The sequence below is a fragment of the Gossypium raimondii genome, chromosome 12, assembly GCF_025698545.1.
Source record: "Gossypium raimondii isolate GPD5lz chromosome 12, ASM2569854v1, whole genome shotgun sequence".
NCBI lineage: Eukaryota > Viridiplantae > Streptophyta > Magnoliopsida > Malvales > Malvaceae > Gossypium > Gossypium raimondii.
In genome coordinates this window covers 41,756,757-41,778,253 of record NC_068576.1, presented here as the reverse complement: position 1 = coordinate 41,778,253, position 21,497 = coordinate 41,756,757, and the positions used below count along the sequence as shown (strand labels likewise).

General features: G+C 31.1%; 2 protein-coding genes, 1 long non-coding RNA gene and 1 other non-coding gene across 4 annotated transcripts; 1 reads left to right on the top strand and 3 right to left on the bottom strand.

The window, feature by feature from the left end:
• Positions 1-5,725: 5,725 nt before the first annotated feature.
• TRNAG-GCC (transfer RNA glycine (anticodon GCC)) lies at positions 5,726-5,796 on the bottom strand. Its single transcript has one exon. It is a non-coding gene; the product is annotated as a tRNA-Gly (tRNA).
• A 4,289-nt stretch (positions 5,797-10,085) lies between these two features.
• LOC105762480 (uncharacterized) lies at positions 10,086-10,949 on the bottom strand. Its single transcript, XR_008191822.1, has 3 exons — positions 10,880-10,949; positions 10,420-10,487; positions 10,086-10,186 (listed from the first exon to the last, which is right to left on the bottom strand). It is a non-coding gene; the product is annotated as an uncharacterized LOC105762480 (long non-coding RNA).
• A 4,360-nt stretch (positions 10,950-15,309) lies between these two features.
• Positions 15,310-16,483, top strand: LOC105764209 (uncharacterized). Its single transcript, XM_012582715.2, has 2 exons — positions 15,310-15,489; positions 15,580-16,483. The coding sequence occupies exon 2, from the start codon at positions 15,747-15,749 to the stop codon at positions 16,179-16,181; it is 435 nt and encodes a 144-aa protein (XP_012438169.1). The 5' UTR covers positions 15,310-15,489; positions 15,580-15,746; the 3' UTR covers positions 16,182-16,483.
• Positions 16,484-18,792: 2,309 nt separating this feature from the next.
• LOC105764208 (pentatricopeptide repeat-containing protein At2g20710, mitochondrial) lies at positions 18,793-21,176 on the bottom strand. The gene is made up of 2 exons (XM_012582714.2): positions 20,735-21,176; positions 18,793-20,607 (listed from the first exon to the last, which is right to left on the bottom strand). The coding sequence occupies exons 1-2, from the start codon at positions 21,011-21,013 to the stop codon at positions 19,363-19,365; spliced, it is 1,524 nt and encodes a 507-aa protein (XP_012438168.1). The 5' UTR covers positions 21,014-21,176; the 3' UTR covers positions 18,793-19,362.
• Between the last annotated feature and the right edge of the window lie 321 nt (positions 21,177-21,497).

Below are 21,497 nucleotides of genomic sequence, written 5' to 3'. Positions count from 1 at the left end.
CTTAAGTTAATCGATTTGGTAATGTAATATTAAAATTAATTAAATAAATCTCTTTCTAAATTTTAAAATTGTATTTTATGTTTCCATATTATTTGTAATGAAAACAAATTAATCTTTCATACTAAGTTAAAAGAATAACAATTACTTAAATTAATTGCTTGCTTTTCGTTTGGGTAAAGAAGTGATGAAAATTCTGGAATTTTGTTTGGCATGGAAGATAAAATTGATTAATTTAATTAACTATAATGATTTTTCTTTACTTTTAGCTTAGTATGAAATACTCGAGATCATATAATCAAAAGAAATTTGGGTTTCATGTACAATTATTAAAGATGATTTATTTGAGTTTATTCTAATTTGAAAATATAAAATAAAATTTTAAGATTTGAAAGGAGACTAAATTAATTAATTTTAATATTATAATAGTAAATCAGTTTACACTATCAAGGCTTTTTAAATTGATTTTGATATTTTGAAATTTAAAATTTCCATATTGAAAACAAAATTAGAACTTCCGTAATGGGGTAAACAAGTACAATTTGACAATTTTAAAGCATTATTCTACTTTCTACCACTTTTTCATTTTAATCCTTCATTTTTTTATCTAGATCAATATTTAAAAAAAAAAAGATACTTTTTGGGTTACCAAAATGAAAGTAACCTAGAAGATGGGTGACCAAAATAAAAGTGTGAATATGATGTGACGTGTACAAGTTAACTACCATTAGAGATTTAACGGTTGGGTGACTAAAATGAATGCACCCTAAAAATTGAGTGACGAAATTCTAAATATTTCATTCCGGGTACCAAATTGAAAACACCCTAAAAATTGGGTGACCAACTAGAGAATTTATCCAAAAAATTACAAGAGAATCTTGCTGGTAAGATCCAAGACAAAAGGATAGAAGTTAGCACAAAAAATATAGTAAACAAATGCGATTTCTAAACCTTAGCAAGAAATTATTAATTATATATTTTCTAGATGATGGTACACATAAGAAACCCATGTTTCTTTTTCTTTTCTTTATTATTGTTGAGAGAGAGAAAAAGGTAAAAAAGAAGAGGTGATGGCTTAAGATACAAACATTGCCAATATGTTGTGGCAATTAATTTGCTAAATATTCATGTTTACGTGAGAATTGTAAAAATTTGATATAAAACTTAAATGTTGAGATTTGAAAATTTTGTAGTTTTGATCTTCCCAATTAACACGTAAGTATTTTAGAGGAAGTGACTCATTTTTCTGAGGATAGGATGTCAAAAAGTTATATATGTATGTATAATTTGAAAACCATAATCCCGATATATATAACTTTTGCTTATTAACATTAATTCCTAATCAATCTATTATTAAATAGAAATTATAATTACTAGAGTATCTACACATATTTTGTTCATATTTTATTTAATAATTAAAATTTAATAAATTTTAATCAAATCAGATCACTTTTAATTTCGTAAACTTTTATAACATTAAATAATAACTTTTTTTTTATTTTTTATTATATATATAATGTGGATGTCCAATGAGTTTAACGTGGGTCTCTTGAACATATTAATGTAAATGTGATTGGGGATTTCTTGTCTTATTATGGTGCCTTAAGTGAGTCTTGATATAACCTGTTAAAGGTCTACATACTAAACATATAGGAGACAAGTGTTGGTAAAAGACGCGATGGAGTCACTATAACCATACGACATTGGATGAATTATTAATAATTTTTTTTAATCGCCCAATAAAATAATTACATTTTATATTTTTGTAACAAGTTGACAATTTTATTCATTATTTTCAAAATAATGGATGCAGATATCACTAACAATTCATCTAAAAATGACATACGATAATCCTTGGAAAATTCATCGTTAAAGAAAAAAAAAGAGATTGATTTATGGTTGAAATTAAATCTGCTTTCCTGGCTGCCTTATTAATCTACTACTAAAAATCCAAAAAGTGGATTGTCATTATGCTCTTACACAATAAGCTAAAGCATAAACATCAATAAATTAATGATGTACTTTAGGGGGTGAAATTACATGACATAATTTGGTAAGTAAATTGTCAATTCCAGAAACGGATATTGTAATGTTTAATACGTGGAATGAAGCCCAACTAAGGGTTGCAAGTGGCATTTTTTTATAGTACGGTAAATTAGTAAAGTATTAATCAACAAATGAGACTAACTCAATGAGGCAAATTTGGATAAGATTCAAAGTCATATGACAGTAACTGCTTTCACACTGAAAAAGCAAAACCCTTTTTGTTTGGATTTTGGAGAAGAAATGGGGAAAACAAAATCACAACCAAAACCATTAAGTTTTCAGTGCTATAAGTCATCATGAGTTAAAACAAGAGCCTAACTCATGTTATCGAGCATACTTTAGAGTTAAAACAAGAGCCTAACTCATGTTATCGAGCATACTTTAGACTACCAACATTGGTGGTAAAAGTACTATGAAAGTCTTTTCGTTAAGAGTTAGATCATCATTTAAAAAATGGGTTTGTTAATTTCTGCACATTAGATCAAAGAGTAAACTGATCTATTCTGTTAAAATTTTCATCTATTTCTACTATTAAAAACTGGTGTGGTTGATAAAATAAGTAAACAAATACATGTGACGTGTCATATGTACCATGCTGACGTATAGAAACCAATTTTTAACAAAAAGAATGGATGGAATTTTTAATAGAAAATTCACTTTTTAGTTTAATGTAAATAACTATTTGCTATTTTTAGTAAATAATATAAGTTATAGTAGAAGCACCTCCACCATAAGATGATTTAAATTTTTTAACGTTATTTTCAGTTTCCACTTTCTTTCTTTCTTTTTAATTATCTCACCTTTCTAAGGCAAGATTTTAACTCTTTTGTAGAACCAAAAGTCTAAAATTAAGTAGTTAAATTATTTACTCTAATAATAAATTAAAATTGATCTTTTATTTGGGTATTTGATGAATGCAGTAGATGAAAATATAAATTAATTATTCTTTATCTATTAGAGTTGTCTCCATGTGAGAAAAATCATTTTATTGTGGTCTTCTCTGTCTAATCCAATGATCTATTTCAATTCTACATCAATAGATGCCAAAATTATTGTTTATGCAATGTTAAATTTTTTACATTTAATACAAAATTTCTAACTTCACTCCTATCTGTAACCGTGTTGGATTGAACAATTACCAGATGAAAAAACTTGTTGTATTGTAATTTAATTGGCAAAAAGGATTGCTTTCAATGTTAAATAGCAGTGATGAGTTCAGGAAATGACAGACATGGAGATTATGAGTAAATTATAGTCATCGCGCGACTTTTATCAGTGCGTGGGACACTATCAAGGAATTCACAGCTTCCACGGCATGGCAAAAAAATCATTGAACATATACTTTTTCTTCACTTTTCTGTTCTTTTCTCATGTTTGAAGGTGATGTATAGGGTAAACCAAAGTACATGAATCCAAAATAGGCCGCTGTCTGAATAATTTAAGCCAAAGTTAAGAATGGAAAAAAGGGAATGGTGATGCATTTAGTTTGCATTCGTTTTGTATATGACAGTGGAAACCACTTGAACATAAATAAAACCTGACGTAACTTCAACTAAAATATTGCAGTCTGAGGTTTAAGAGCTGAATTTGAAAGAGACGAGACAATTAACTATCTATAATCTTAGCAACAAGAACAAGAAATAAGAAACAATTACTGTCGGTTCTAAGCCTGGTCCCGCCTCTCTTAGCCTTCGCCGTTCATTTTCATGGGAAATTAAGATTGGGATCTGTTAAAATAATAATCAAACTTAGAACTGGGGAAAGGACCACAACCAAGGTTCACCCAAATCAGCATTAGCTTAGACGAAAGATATGCGCTGATTTTGGTGGAGATCTGTATAAGAAGTACATGTTCCATCTCTTAAATATAATTGTTTCATGATGATGTTATGTCCCACTCAGCAACAAATTTGGTCCCAATACGAGGTTGGCTAACTTCACCAAATACATAACAAGTTGCAATTTCTTCTTCTTCTTCTCGTTTTACCCATAATTCTTCTTCAAATATCCTTAAATTGATGAAAATAATACTTAAACACATTTAAATTTATGTCTTCTTTATTGTTACAATAACAACAGTAAAACTAAACTAGGGCCCAATTTGAAAATCACAAATCACAAGTTAATTAACTGCATTATAAATAAGTAATGTCCTGCTAAAATCCAATGCATATGCATTCTTATGAGACTCACATGAATATAAAGATAGGTTAGAGATAAGGTGTAAAACCACAAAAATTACAATATCATTGTATTTTAATAAGATTTAACATTTAATATACCCTCAAACCGAATTCAAACTTTTGTTTTATTTTCATTCTCGCTTTTTTAATCTGTTTTGTAGTTTTTTAAACTACAATTAAGACACTAGATCCAACAGATACAATAAGAGAAAAGGATAAGGCAGAGCAAATAAGAGGTTATTAAGGTGAGGTAATAGAAGTCGGTTCACCTGTAAAGACTGAGAGTCACGACAAGGATAAGAGGACAAACTGATTGAGAAGACAAAGTGCTTAGAGTAATTTCAAGGTGCAAAAAGTTGATTCCTTTTATTCATCGTTTCTCTGGCATTTATATGAGAGGTCCCTTTGCCCGCAAGTATAACAAATCACAACATACATTCAATCTTGTAAAATGCGTAATAGATAATCATTGGCAAATATGATGGGGCTTCATTAGTATGAGGTAGTAAAGTTTAAACAGACTCCTTATTGTGTTGGAATTGTGTTTACATTAGGATAACATTCATCCTTAGGCTCGGGTGAATGGTTCCATTTGAGGTAGAATAATTGGTCATGCTAAAGAAGTCAATGTGAAATCAATGGTGCCTTGTGGGTTGACATGTATCGGCTAGGCGGAGGGATATGCGAATACTTAAAGTAAATTTTAAAATTTATCATTATACTTTATTTTTATTTTTATTTATTATTGTACTTTTAAACTAAAGATAAATTTACCCTTATATTTTAAAACTTTTATTTGATTAAATATGTTACTAGAAATTTGTATTTATTAATTTTTTTCTAATCGAGTTTAACTTAAAATATTTCGAGAACAAAATTTAATTGAAAAATATTTTAATATTTAATAAAGAGTAAATTAATATAATATTTAAAATTACTAAAATAGATGTTGTATACAAAAATAAACATAGAAAGATATATATGTTTTTATTTATCAAGGCTTTCTTTTATTAAATAAAATTTGAAGTTAAATTATTAATATAATTTTTTTATATTTGTGATTCAAACTCAAACCATTCATAAATAAAATAAACATCCGATCAAGAGATCACAACTTAGGGTTTATAAATTAACTTATTATTAACTACTAAAATAAAGCAACTGAAAGAATTTTCTTATAAACTTTTTACAAAAAAAAAATCAAAGTTGATGGTAAAAACTGGATCACATAAACATAAAAATTAGGATGCGGGAAAATTTGATTAGTTGAAGTTTAACTCTTCTGTTTAATGTATTAGGCCAAAAAAAGTTACTAGAGAAGCAGGGATTGGGTTTGAACTTGAACTTGAACTGATGGAATCATTTACCCAGTTTCGTAGACAGGCACAACACCATTGGAGCCTGGAGGGGTCTCATTCAATGGATAATAATGGGCCTTCGGCACATTGGGAAGCAAAGATGCGGATGCCTCACAAAAAGTAATAAATACAAAAATGAATTACACCAGCCGGGAATCGAACCCGGGTCTGTATCGTGGCAGGGTACTATTCTACCACTAGACCACTGGTGCAAGCCATTAGACCCTAGTTGTTAGATGTATATAACCATATCAACGAATTAAGAATTTATTTTAAATTCCTGTCTATTTCTTTATGGAACTTGTTAGCATGCAAAGCAAAGACAGAATATCTACAATCATGAATTGATAAACCAAGCTAACCAAGTGCTCCCTATGTGGTTCCAAAATAGTTTTTTAAGCCACTTGGGCCCATGCGGATTGCTATAGTAGCTTTATCCTAGATTTAAGTATTCTTTGTTCCAATGCCTAAATTAGAAAACTAGTGAAATAAACATGTACCCAATGACCTCATCTCCTCTGTTGTATTTCTCTCTTAATTTTTTTTCCCTAAAACATTAAGCTGATAAATGCCTTTGAGTAAGTCATTATTGTTTGGAAATGGGAGCTAATTCCCTATTAGCTAAGCAAACGCAATTGAAGAAAGGTCTAAAAACCCCTCTAATTGAGATGGCTCTAATTTATACCTTTACTAGTTCGTTTATCCACCTCCTAATACTAGTCTAGCTTTTGAATACAATGTTGTGCAAAGTAATTTTAGAAACTTATTCCATGTAACTTTACATGTAACTCTACAAACTAGGGATGGAGGGCCAAGTGAAAGCGCACTTCCGACAAATGCAAATGGCGATAAAACCCCCTCCCATCCATCGTAACGTTGCTTGTCCCATATGATCTTCTTAATGGAACTAAGAACTGATACTTATAGTAAGAAGGCTTGAGGCATTGGAATAGCAACATGGCAGTAATCTCCTCCATATTGGTGGTACATTACCGTTCTTCACCTTCCACTAGAGCACCATTTGCTTGAAATCTCGAAGAATTAGTGTCCATTTTAAAAGATGAGAAATTAAAAGCAAAAAGATAAAAGAGCAATGTTTTGAAGAAAAACAGTGAATTTTGAAAGAAAAAAAAACAATCAAAGGCAAACAAGTGTCCTAAAGCAATTAAAACAAAGAAACAATTATCATGGCAATAATCATGACATTTTATTCAGTCATTAGAACTCGTAAGAGCTCCACCAGATATTTCACTCAATCCAAATCACTTATAACCTACATTTCATTTAGGGGTAATTGTTATTCCCACACCATCTCATCCCTTGCCAAACCACCCGACACCTACATCTAAGAGGAAAAACTCAATGAAGCTCAACCTTGTAGCCTCATTGGGAAAATAGTCATAATCTTGCATTGCCAAAGCTCCACGCCACATAAGGTGTGTTGGGAAATGTATTCATATTGTAATAAACATGTAATTATTTTTTATGTATTTGAACGATGAATAAATAAATTTCACATTTCACTGTTATATCTTTTGTATTTTTGTCTTTCATATTTCGCTATTTTGCATGCATAGCGAAATTATGACAAATAAATATTAGCTGATTGATTGTATAAGTTCAAACTGATGATAAGTAGCATTGTAAGAACATTTACATTGCGAGAAAGACAACTTACTTCAGTAGATAATCTATACAAGTCCGTAACCCGTAAAAGATTCAAAGTGAACCGTAACCCGTAAAAGATTCAAAGTGAACATTTGATTCAAATACTGAAAAGGATTATTATGTCGTCTACAATTATAATTGAAACCATCTTGGCTATCGAAGCAGTTGACTCTACGGGTAGAGACATAGATATATTCATTGGCAGAATGATATATCGGACTGAACCCACAATTAATTCATTTTGAATTCGTTTGTGAATTAATTCACTTGTGACATTTATGGTGTGATTTTACTTAAATCTTGAATTAGTCACTGACCATACGTATGTAACTTATGTGTTTTGATATAATTGGAGGCTTATGCTCTAAAGATGATCGAGCCAATAACTAGTATATTGGGTACATGACTTGTGTATGGCATGGTTTTATTAGCAATAGTGGAATTCAAAGCTCAATTAAAGAGTTAACAGTATCCTATCATTGGCATTGTATGGATTGATAAATATGGAACATGGTCACGGGTTGCTTGTTCTTAAATGAGCAATTTATTACAGTCCTTTGTTGATAGTGGTCATATTAATCATTAAGAAGATACAATGGTGACAATCAGATAAAATAGGATTGTATTGAGTGAACGAATTTAACTCAAAAAAATCAATGATATCATATCAGTGTAATATACACATGATGAGGTCATTGGACAAAGCAGTTAGATGAATTGCTTTCGTAAAGAGTATACAATAAGGAGGTTTCAATCATGGTACTTCTTATGGACTGACTCCATAATTAAGTAATTGTGAATTATTGGAACGATACTTCTGGACATAATTGCAATTACTAGAGCCTAATTGTATATGTCTGATTCATCCCTCCACTAGCTCAACAAAAGCTTGAACGGGCTGCATTTGAATTAGAAGTAAATTTTATGACTTTGGAAATAATTTAATTGAGTCAATTTATTCAATGTGGAATTAAATTAGACAGTCGTAAAGAATTGTTCAACAAGAGAATTTGATTAAAGAATTTTCATGAAAAATTAATTTGGAAAATTTAAGTGATTTTTGGGAAATTTAATTTTGATTAAGTAAAATTGAATTCATCAAATTAATTAAAATTAATATGATATTCTTGGAAATTAATTTTTAAGTCAAACAATTGGCCCAATGGGTAATTGAACTTGAAAATTGGACCTAAGATCGTAAATTGGATTCGGGAGGTAAAAATCGAGACCAAGATCCAAAAATTGGTCGAACCGGGTTGACGGTCCAACCAGTGGCTGGATTGGACCGGTCGGGCTATCATTGGCCCAGACTGAATTAGCAAAAATCAAACTAGCTCGAGGTGTCGGAAGCTGCGACAACGACATTCTGGTGCCCGAAAATTGGTCAGTTGCGGTGGGTCTTCAGTGGTTGAGCAGTAGAAGAATTATACTTCTATTGGGACTCAATTAGAAATTTTGATTTTAGGGTCCGTTTGATTGGCAGTAAAATGTTTTCCGTAAAATGATTTCTGGAAAATGTTTTACTTTTCTGTAAAATGATTTACTGGAAAATATTTTCTGGTGTTTGATTGAATCTGTGTAAAATATTTTCTCATTGCTTTGGCGATTTCTGAAAATATTTTCCGGAAAAGTTGTTTTACATATATTAATATATATTAATAAATTTTATATTTTAAATTATTTTTACATATATTGCAATGATTTATTTATAAATAAATAAATCAAATTAAATATATAATAATACTCAATTATTAAAATATAAAAGCATTGCAAACTACTTCCGAAATTTACTATTTAGTAGTGAATCAATTGTAGTGATCTCCTGATGAAATTACACTCAGCATAAAAGCAATTTTTTTGTTGTCTTTCAAACAACACAGATAGCATCATTATCAAATTTCAGCCTCTCTCAAGTATAACCAATTCCTTAGCCAACCAATCTACATTGTAACACAAAGCTATCTCCTATAAAATTTATCCCAATGCACACATTTACAGACATAAATATGTATATATGTATGCATTCAACAAATACATAACCATATGCATGCAATCAACTATGTTCTAGGATAGAATTGTGGGTGTGATAGGACCCACAAACTTCTTCCCATACAAAAACGACATTGGCAGATACACCATTCGACAATGACACCACATTCTTCCTACAAAATTATACAAAAGTATTGTCTAGAGTAGAATAATGTAGAACCTTTGGAACAGATATAAGACCTGTAAAAGGGAGACTATTTACTAACAAACTTTTGAAAGGAACCATGTTCTAGGATCCACTCACGTGCTTTCTCAATTGCCCCTTCTCCACCTTCAGCACCTTCACCAAGCAGCCTCAAGCTAACATAATTTAACACAGTACCAAACATGGTGCTTGGACCTTTAATGTGTAGACCCCAACCACTATCTCTATTCTGCAAGAAAACAAACAACTCGCAGAACAGAGCAATTTTCTTCATTTATATATATGGTAATGACAATGCCAAATGACATCGAATAGTTAGTAAAAGGCAGTTGACTTAAGTGGGTTGGTTTTCCTTTCATCCAGATAGCACTATGCTTGCTTAGAACAAGCTCAACTGATGTGAGAAACATTCCAGAGAGCTAGCAGACAATAATAACATAATTATGTCATAATTAGTTCATAACATAATATCTACTCAACAAGTGGAAATCATAAAATCTTAAACACACACAGTGCACATTACTTGCCTGATGATTGTACAGATATTAACGCATCCATTCAAAATGTAATTCAAGCATCTTACATCCATGAAACAGACTCATACTCACAGGGAACCTGAAAAATATCGTCACTAGCATACCTCAAAAGCACCAGAGAAAGTCCAGCGTAGTTGATTTGTCTTTAGCCGAGGAATGACAATAGATATCACAGGCATTGTTGGCCTGTACTTTGCAATCAGCCTGCACTAGTACAAAAACGTATAAAGTTACATTTAGCAACAATTAGCAAAGAAAGAAGTATAAGCATAATGTTTGCATGCCATGCAGGATGATCAATGTGCAATAACCATGTAGGAAACCACCGACCATAAGCATTTGCATTAATTATAAAAACACAAACTACAGGCACTGATATAGACTCTTTCTCTCATACACACAACAAAAAAAAGTGGACGCAAAATAATAAATGTAACCTTGCAGCTCTTCCAGATGAAGTGAAGCAAATAATTGCAGGGGCTTTGACTTTGATAGCTGCACGTACCTGTGGTACATTAAATTCAATTAAGGGGCTTAAAATTTTGAGATCCAAATGCTTTAGTCAGAAAATTAGAAGGCAATACCATAACTATGTAAACATATTCCTAATAGATTGACCATAAAATAGCTTATCCAAATTACAAGAATTCCCATAGAAGGCATAAGTGTGGAATTTACACCTTCCAAATTTGTATTTGGTTGGATTTCTTACCATTTTCTTATCCTACAAGGACCATAAATCAATTAGATGGCCAAAGATAGGATAGAGAATCCTTTGATGAATCAACCTGCCTCTGAGGGAACTATTCAGTTCTTACTATAATACATTGTTCTGATTGTATTGCATAGAAAGACAGAAATAGAAAGTTAAAACGAGGAAGCATCTAAGGTAAATACCGCAGAGGAAGCAATGGATTCCAGATGACTCATTGGTTCTCCAACATTTTTGACAGTTTTCTTGAAGTATTCGAAATGAAAAAAAAAACAACAAAGAAACAAATTTGCGGGTGCTAATGTGGTCCCATAAATTAAAAACAATAAAGAAACTCGGAAATCAGTCTTATGAAAAATCCATTTCAGATGTAGGGATGCACGATTTTACCTACAATTTACTAGCTAATATTTGATTAAAATCAGACAAGTGAATATATGCTTTCACTCAAGTAATAAAACTCAACAGACACAAAACTATATGGAAATCAATCATAGAAGTAAAATTTCCCTGCAATGGAAAGACTAAAGAGAACTATATGGAAATCCCAACAGCAGAGAACCAATTCTTCCAAAATTGGAAAACAAATTACATGAACAACTAATTAACAAAAACCCCAAATCCCAATTTCAAACCAGATTAACTCAATTCTCATGAGAAGATCGAATCGTGTTTTTTATGGAAACGGTTATCCCGAAAACTCGATGAGCCATTTCCACCTTAGAAAGCTCTTCCGGTTTCGATTCAGTATGTAATTCCTGACTTGATGAACGCCGTGTGCTGGGTGTTAAGAATCGGTGTTGGCTGATGGCAAGCGTAAGATTAGTGTCAAGGATAGGGAAAGGGAAGGGAAGGAAAGGAAAATTTTCTGAAAATGTCTTACCAAGTAGAAACGGTAAGACATTTTCCAAAACTAAAGGCTTCTTTTTCCCGTGTTTGTAATTGATTTTACATGAGGAGAATATTTTCCAACAAACAAACACCGGAAAATGTGGAAAACCAATTCCTGAAAATATTTCCCCTATCAAACAGACCCTTAGATTAACTATTCCAAAATAAAATTATTTTAATAGATTTAATATTAAATTTAATTTAATATTTATCTTTTAGATAAATATTCTATTAATTTAATAAGATTTAATATTAAATTTAATATTAGATTAAATTTAATATTAAAGTGATTAAGTTTAATCATAGTTGAACTCTCTAAACTCTCCTATATAAAGAGAGAGTAGTGGGTCATTATTTAAAACACACTTGAATTCAAGAGAAAATTCTCGAAAAATTATTATTTTAAAGATATTTTTCTTTTTTACATCTTGACTCATAAGTTTAGAGAAATTATGAAATTACTCCACTGATAATTTTTATGAAAAATTTTCTGATTTGAAGTTAGTCCACACTCGGCAGACGTGAGTTTGAGGATAGCGGAGAAGACTACTCAATTGAAGTGTTCATCCTAAACGAATCGAAAATGTACAATTTTATTAAGTGTTGATTACTTTAGATATCACAATTAAATTATTGTTTTGAAAAAAAATATTTAAAACTCTAATTTTTTTCTAAATTGATTTTCTGCTGTATTATCCAAACTCCAAATAATCTCTAGAAAATATACGGGGAAGAGTTCTTGTCAAGACCTGTCAATCTATAACCCTAGGTTTGACAATCATTTATTTATCTCACATAGTTCCCTCACATCAATTCTAATAATATTCTTAGTTGACATCTATAACTCTACCCTTTACACAAATGGAGTGGAGTACAAGATGGATAGGATCCATGCCAAACTAACCCCTCTCCATAAATAGGGTTTTTTACTAAAATATTACAAAATAAAAATAAAAAAATACCAAAATAATATAGATAAAAGTTTATTTACCAAAATAATACCAAAAAAAAAAGACAGCTGAATGGAGGGTCTGTCACAGGCGGCACCAACATGTTTGTATTTCAGCCTTTTGTTCGTATTTTTTTCTCAGATTTTATTACTTTTAAAAAATATACTATTTTCTAATTTTATTATTTTACATTATTTTAGTAGATTATGTTTGAAATGTATTCATTTAGTGTGTTTTTATTTAAATTTAAAAAAACTTATTTCGCCCTTTGTTCGTATTTTTTCCGGATTTTATTACTTTTAAAAATATACTATTTTCTAATTTTCTAATTTTGCATTATTTTAGTACATTATGCAATGTATTAATTTACTGTGTTTTCAAATAAATTTAAAAACCCTTATTTGCCTTTATTAGTATTTTTCCCCAAATTTTATTACTTTAAAAATATACTATTTTCTAATTTTCTAATTTTATATTATTTTAGTACATTATGTTTGAAATGTATTCATTTAGTGTGTTTTTAAATAAATTTAAAAAAATCTTATTTTGGCCTTTGTTAGTATTTTTTCCCAGATTTTATTCCTTTAAAATATAATATTTTCTAATTTTATTATTTTATATTATTTTAGTACATTATGCTTGAAATATATTCATTTAGTGTGATTTTTATTGAAAGTAATAAAATCTAGAGAAAAATACGAATAAAGGGTCAAATAAGGGTTTTTTAAAATTTATTTAAAAACACACTAAATGAATACATTTCAAACATAATGTACTAAAATAATGTAAAATAATAAAATTATAAAATAATATATTTTATTGAAAGTAATAAAATATAAAAAAATACTAACAAATGGTCAAATAAGGATTTTTAAATTTATTTAAAAATAAACTAAATGAATACATTTCAAACATAATGTGCTAAAATAACGTAAAATAATAAAATTAGAAAATAGTATATTTTTAAAAGTAATAAAATTGGGAAAGAAATACAAACAAAGGCCAAAATAATGGTTTTAATTTATTTAAAAATACAGTAAATTAATACATTTCAAGCATAATGTACTAAAATAATCTAAAATAATAAAATTATAAAATAGTATATTTTTAAAGTAATAAAATCTGAGAAAAATACAAATAAAAGGCCAAAATAATGGGTTTTTAAATTTATTTAAAAACACACTACATGAATACATTTCAAACATAATGTACTAAAATAATGTAAAATAATAAAATTAGAAAATATTATATTTTTAAAGTAATAAAATATGGGGAAAAATACGTACAAAGGGCGAAATAATGGTTTTTTTAAAATTTATTTAAAAACACACTAAATGAATACATTTCAAACATAATGTACTAAAATAATTTAAAATAATAAAATTAGAAAATAATATATTTTATTGAAAGTAATAAAATCTAGAAAAAAAATACGAACAAATGGTTGAAATAAGGATTTTTAAATTTATTTAAAAACACACTAAATGAATACATTTCAAACATAATGTACTAAAATAATGTAAAATAATAAAATTAGAAAATAGTATATTTTTTAAAAGTAATAAAATTCGGAAAAAATACGAACAAATGGCCAAAATAAGAGTTTTTAATTTATTTAAAAATACAGTAAATTAATAAATTTCAAGCATAATGTACTAAAATAATCTAAAATAATAAAATTAGAAAATAGTATATTTTTTAAAGTAATAAAATCCAAAAAAATACGAACAAAGGGCGAAATAAAGTTTTTTTAATTTAAATAAAAACACACTAAATGAATACATTTCAAACATAATCTACTAAAATAATGTAAAATTAGAAAATTAAAAAATAGTATATTTTTTAAAGTAATAAAATTCGGGGAAAAATACGAACAAATGGCTCAAATATAAACATGTTGGTGCCGCCTCTGCCACAGGCACCATTGGTGCGGGCTGTGGCAGGCCCTTCATTCAGCTGTCTTTTTTTTGTATTATTTTGATAAATAAACTTTTTTTTGTATATTATTTTGGTATCTTTTTTATTTTTATAATATTTTAGTAAAAAAACACCAAGAAAGGAGGAGAGATAAAATTTAAAGCCTAGACATTGCTGGAACGCCTTCCCAACTCACGAACTGCCATCTTTAATGGCTCTCTCACCACTATAAATGTTAGTGAGTATCAACAATATCTACCCAACACCCTCTATGAGTATCAAAATCAAATACCACCAACACCAATTAGGTTAAATTTGTAAACTAAAAGAAGTGCAATTACACATTAGAATTTTGAATTTTTATTTTCAAGCAACCCTTACAATCTATTCTGACTTTGTTATTCATTTAACTTAGATATAAATTTACTAACACAGTTTTTTTTACTTTTTAAAGTTGACAATATTTTTATTTTTTATATAAAATTTAGAAAAAATATATCATTGTTTATAAATAAAATAAATTATATTATTATAAAACTTTTATATAAACTCGAAAAAATTTCAATCATAATAATATTTAAATCTATAATAAGATGAATTCTAAACATTTAAATTTATCTTCTCAACCAAAAATTCATTTAATTTTTATTTAAAATTTTAATAAAATATTTATTATATAACTTTTTTCGGTCAGCATAATCTAATATTTACAATCAAACTAAGAAAAATTTAAAAGCATAATTTAAACTTAAACTAAAATAAAATATAAAATAATACCCATAAATGAAATTAAAGCAGGAACTGATAAAACTTGGATGAGGCACAAAAATTTGGTAATTTAAACCGCTAAAAGCACACAACCCAAGGAACCCCACAGCTCAGAGTTTGGTAATTTAATCCCAATTCCAGATCAGATTCTCTTCATTCAACTTTTTTTCTTTGATCCTTGCCTCTTTGTAATTTATTTCCACTTTTTCGGGTTGTTCACTTGAGGAACATCACTGGGTCATTATCTGAGGATCGAGGTTTTTCCCTTGGTGTGTACGTCTGCAGGTTTCATGGTTTATTTTTATTCTCATTGTCATAAATTTTGTTGACCCCTTTTTGTAAATTTCGTTTCTGTTCAGGGCTTCCTTGGCTGGATTCCTTTGCTTTTCTATTATTGCTGTGATCAGCTCTTAATATTGGCCTTATAAAATATGTATCTTTTCTTGAATCTTCATTAGATAGTTGTTGTGAAGACAATGGGAAGAAGATCCACGCAAGGAATGGTTTATATAGACAATCGAGTACAATGGGTTTGTCCATGTTCTTTGTAATCTGCATTCTCCACTCCGTGATTGCCATAACGAGTGGATCCTTAATAATGTTCTATCTCCACGAGATCTATATACTCGGCCACGGTGTTGAAACGGCTCAAAAGCTTTTAGGGTCAACCCCACATGATCAATTGTTAATTCAGACATCCAATTCATTTGTTGGGTTGCTTCTGTTTGTAGTTGGGTTCTTGGTGTTCATGGTAGCCTTTATCAAAGACAACCTGTTCCGGAGCTTTTTCGCCAAAGGATGTGTACTCCTTCACTTATCAATGGCTGTGTGGAGGGTTAATTTTGAGAGGAGGTTAGAGGATCTGGCTTGGGATTGGCCGAGACAAGTGATGGGTGATATTCTGCTGGCTCTATCTTGGGTCTTCTTTTTACTCTATACTTGGAAGGCGAAGTATGACTAGCTTGCACTGCCAAGTTCCAATCTCACTCACATTTTGTTCGACAATGTGGAGTTAGTATCTGGATATTCAGCGGAAAAAAGAGAGCTCGGAATCTGTGAATGAAAGGTTACCATGTGCCTAAGTCTAACAAGCTTGATTATTGTCGCAATAAGAAGTAGATTGCTGCCAAACCTTCCATATTAGGGTGGAAAAAACTATGGGCCTTTGCTTAAGGCAAATTTTTTACCAACACATTTTGAGAAGCCACTACAACATCCGTTAGCAGTGACCCTAATTTTGAGCTTTATACTATTTGTTTGTTTAACTCTCATTGGTGCTGTGAATGTGATCTAGCTTAAGTGTTCATCAAGTTGTTCTAATTACATGCGCATGAGCCAAGAGGTAATATAAGATAATATTGGATTTTTTTTTTTAAGATCTGTTGCATATACAAAAAAGGAAAAAAAAAGAAAAAAAAAGTCAAAAGCTGAAATTAAATTTAGCTAGCTTTTGAAAAATATAGAATTATTATTAATTTTAAAAAATAGTAACACTTATGCATTGTTATTTCAAGACATAAAATTATTATGAGTTAAATTTTTTTAGAAAAAAGCCAACATATAACAATTCTTTTAGTAATTAATACTACTTGAAGGCAGTTTTGTTACCTGAGCATTTGATAAGTGTGGCAACAACGAAACGCGGTGACGGCATCAACATAAGTAGCGGAAGGGTTGTGTTGAGTGTTAGTCTGCCAATGGTCGGCACTCAGTACAATTTAAAATTTTTTTTTCGTGTCAGAATCAGATATCAGTATACGAAAAAAATAAAAAAAAATTTGGGTGCTGGCCTGTCAATGGTCGGCACCCAGTACAATTTAAAAAAATTCTTTTTTTCGTGTCAGAATCAGATATCAGTATACGAAAAAAAAAATTTGGGACAGGCCGGCACCCAGTACAATTTAATTTTTTTTTGTGTCAGAATCAAATATCAGCATACAAAAAATAAAAAAAATTGTTTCTATACTGATTAAAAAAAAAGTGTTAGATGGATGGGATAAAAATTGGATAGAAACAATTTTTTTTTATTTTTTTCGTATACTGATATCTGATTCTGACACGAAAAAAAAAGAATTTTTTTAAAATTATACTGGGTGCCGGCTATTGACAGGCCAACACCAAAAAAATTTTTTTTTTCGGATTCCGGCCATTACAGGCCAAAACCCAAAAAATTAATTTTTTAAAAGTCTTAACTCAATTATTAGGCAATCATGGGTGTAAAATACGAGTGGATTGCGGCCATTAACAAACCACAACCCAATTTTATTGTTCCTTTTAAGCTATTTTGGTGATTGTTTTTAAACTTGGGTTTTTTTTGTAAATATAATATTTTTTTGGACTAGTTTGGTAAAATAGCCTTATAATTACATTTTAAAATTGACATATAATTGTTAAATTAAGTTATTGAATCTAATTAATAATTTTAAAACTTATATTTGCATATATAAATATATTTATACACATGTAATTAAGAGTTATTTATATGTATATTATATATAATATATAATGTAATAAAAAATAAAAAATTACTATAAATATATATGTCAAAGAATTGCAACAATATATTGAAACACATTGATAGTGATAAGACAAAAACAGTATGGTCACTGAATTTGAAGACAGTGGATGAATACAGAAAAAAATGTGAGATTTTAAAATCCATATCCAAATATATGATTTATTGAATATCCAAATAAAATATTAGTAACAGACTCAAAATATTACGATGGCATAGGCATAGATTGATTAGACGAAACCAACCAACCCAATTTGTGATACTAGCAAAATCAAAGTAAACCTATATAATGGATCAAGTTGGATGAAAAAAATTCTGCATGGCGTTAAAGAAGAGGCTGGAAATACTTAAAAGAAAGATAGCTAGATTCCGCATCTTCCATATGCCCCCACATGGTTCGTGAATGCCATTCCATAAGGATGAGCTTAGCTTAAACTCTAATTTGACTTGGAAACCCAATATTACTCCACAAAAGGTCTTTAAACTCGGTCATTCACTTTCACTATATAAACGTCAGATGTATGTTGTAGGCGCAGGCATAGGAGTACTTTGAAGATAATCATATTGTGGTTAGGCAATTTTTGCAAAGAATGTCGCCTATGCACTACAGACTGATGATACTGAGGAAAATACAAAATATAGGAGCAGTGAACTGCCTTTTTTTCCCTGCTACTAGTAGACTGCTTATGTCATGAACTAACAGGACAATGAACTCGAGTGTTAGTCAACCTGAAATCCATCGGAAACAAGAACCAATACTAAGAAATATTCAGAACACCATCTCGCATCTAAGGATTGCCTATATACTACATCCACATGCAGTACATCCTTTAGATCTCCTAATCAAGTCATTTGGCCAACTATGGATCGGTTAAATATGTATCATTCATTTGTCCTCAGATTATCAGGTTAATTCTCCTCTGCTTTTGCTAATATACCCAAGAAATTAAAAAAATAAAATTAACTAAGCTCCAATTGAGTCCATCTAAACTCAAGGGTCTTAGTGAGTAATCATGTCTATTTTCTAGCAATTGCTATTTTCAATAAAAAGATATAATTTTCAGAAAAGAAATCTTATTTTTCATTGATTTGTAAATATATGGAAAAGTAAAAGTCAGTATAGACAGAGATGTTGAATAATTATTAGGAAACCCGAAATCCCAATGTCATGCTCCCTTCAAAAGTGGGAGCCGTAAGGTCAGCCCGTCAGGGGAGGGTAACTAACCATTTCGATGGGAATGGAACTTGGAATGACTATTGGCCCCTTAGTTTTTGAAGGAAATATGGATCCGATCCAGATAGAATGTCCAGCAAGTAAGGCGTGTAGCACTCACAACTCAATACCAGGCTAGGAGCCAGTCTGATGGTGCAACAGTCTCCCATACCACGAAACAAGTCAGCATCAATAGCCTTTCCTAAATCAACTTGGGTCAACACCATAGGAAGGTAGAGTTTTCAAAATAATATCTGCAAATTTTATGCAATCAAGGACCTTTACGAACTACCAGATATGTCAATTAGATGCCTAACCAAAGTACAGAGACTAATCAAGAAACAACAATAGCAGATAATTAATGCGGGGTAAAGCGTGTAACAATCGTTTTGCCAGGTCAACTAGATATAAAGGTCAGCTGCTAGCCTCAATTTGACCTTCATGAGTCCTTGTACTTTCCTCATCAAGAGTTTCACTGCCTCCTTTTGTCTGGTCAAGGGCACTGACATCCACGTTTCCGTCCAAAATATTCTTAACTAATCCATTATAAACATCATTTGACAAATGGCCTCTGACCTGAAGCAACTGCAACAGCTCTTTAGCTGCTTCTAAGTTATCCTCTCCTTCCAAGAATTTGAGACAAGCAGCCAAAGTACAGAGGTTAGGTTTCCATCCCGAACTGCTAGACAAGATTGCAGCCTTCATGGTTTCCACTGCCTTTGACATCTGCCCATCCATTTGGTATCCAGTAGCCAAACTATTCAAAATAAATGCATCAGGCTCTTTAATCACACCTCTTTCTATCAGACTGACTGTATATGCTTCAGCCTTTTTGATAAAACCCCTTCTACAATAGGCACTGATCATCACATTTGGAATCCGAGCATCATAATATGAGTATCCAGACTCCCACTCTGCCAAAATCCTCTCAGCACCATCCAAATCATCCAACTTTACCAATGAGCTTATCATACATAAATAGCCAGAGTTAAAGAATTTCCCCAAGTTCCCATACAACCTCCATATACGATATACATCATCTTTTCTCCCTAGATTAGTATACAGTGTGAGGAATATTTCATAAGCATGCTTTCTTGATGCCTGAGTAACTAGTTGCTCTGCTCTACTCAACATTTCTAAAGCCTTTTCAGTTAACCTGGCTTTCAAGTATGCACTTGCAGCAGCAACATAAGCATGCCAATCCACAGAGACTTCAACATCATTTTCAATTGTGGTCAGGAATTTCTCCATCCCCTCAATATCAGAAGAGGATGCATAGGCATTCAGCCGAATATTGTTGGTGAAAGCATCATGCTTGATTCCCTTTTCTTTCATCTCTTGCATTAGGACATCCAACTTATCATGTTTTCCTAGGCGACTGTAGAGATTTAACATCACATTATAGGAGACTGCATTACTAAGATGCCCCGATTCCCTCATAATTTGCAAAGTGGCCTCTGCTTTTTCTAAACATTTGTGGTGCGCATAGCAATTTAAAAGGGCGCCATATACCTGGAAAGTTCTCATAGTGTCAGGAAGACTATCAAAGTATTTCTCAGCTTGTTCAATGCCGTGAACTTTCGAGATCAAATCCAGCCTCACAGCCATGTCGCCAACTGAAATACCATACCTCATTTCTTCGCTCATAAACTCGGACACCTGCCAAAATATTACTTTTGAATATCCAGGGGTGACATGAATATGGGGCAATCTTAGAATACTCGGCAAAAATTTTAAGAAGAAGAAAAAAAGGTTTCCTATTGCTTCATGTTACATAGGAGTGTACCTCGAGGGCTTGCTTGAAGCGTCCGAAACTGCGGAGATGTCTGATTATAGTGTGGAGCATGGATTGCTTGATGGCTTTGCCCTCTTCGAGCCATTGGTTGAGGACAGGGACGATGGAGGCTTTGGGATGTCCGGATCGAGAGACGCGGATGGGCAGAGTGTCTGGTGGCTTTGAAGGGGAGGCGTTGGGGCTAAGGGTGTTAGTGGAGTAGGCGACAACTCTCAGAATCCTAGAAATGCAAGAATAGGTCCATGGATTTGATCCAATAACAAGCTTCATCGCTACGCTGAAAGAAGGATCGGTCTGAAAACTTGGAGAGAAGGCTGTTTCAATGAGAATAGGGTTTAGGGGAAAACCGATAGTTAAAATTAGGGTTTAGGAGAGATGAATAACAGAGTGTATAATATGGGTCTGGCGGGCCTCACTCTGCCCTCTAGTTGGCTCTGCTTATGTTTTTTTCTTTAGATATGCTGGGTACAATTGAAATTGGGATAATGTAATTTTTGACCGGAAAAAAGAAAGATAATATAACTTTTGGCCTCTAAATTTGATGGTAGGTCCACTTTGACCCTTAAATTTGATAACTAGGTTCACTTTGATACCTATACTTTTTATGGTTTATTTTGAGCTTGACTCAGAGTTGTGTGACCCAAATCTCGTCACTTGTTAGAGAAATAAAATAAAGAGGTAAAATAGAGGGATCTGTGGAGGTGAAGGACCAAGGGCCGAAAAAGACTATAACAGTATCATGCCGCACAAGTTG

What these genes read in the sequence shown, in the direction of transcription:
- LOC105764209 (XM_012582715.2), top strand. Translation starts at nt 15,747, where the DNA reads ATGGGTTTGTCCATGTTCTTTGTAATCTGCATTCTCCACTCCGTGATT.
- LOC105764208 (XM_012582714.2), bottom strand. Translation starts at nt 21,013, where the DNA reads ATGAAGCTTGTTATTGGATCAAATCCATGGACCTATTCTTGCATTTCT. An exon ending in GCTTCAAGCAAGCCCTCGAG is followed by an intron (nt 20,608 to 20,734) that starts GTACACTCCTAT and finishes ATATTTTGGCAG; the next exon opens with GTGTCCGAGTTTATGAGCGA.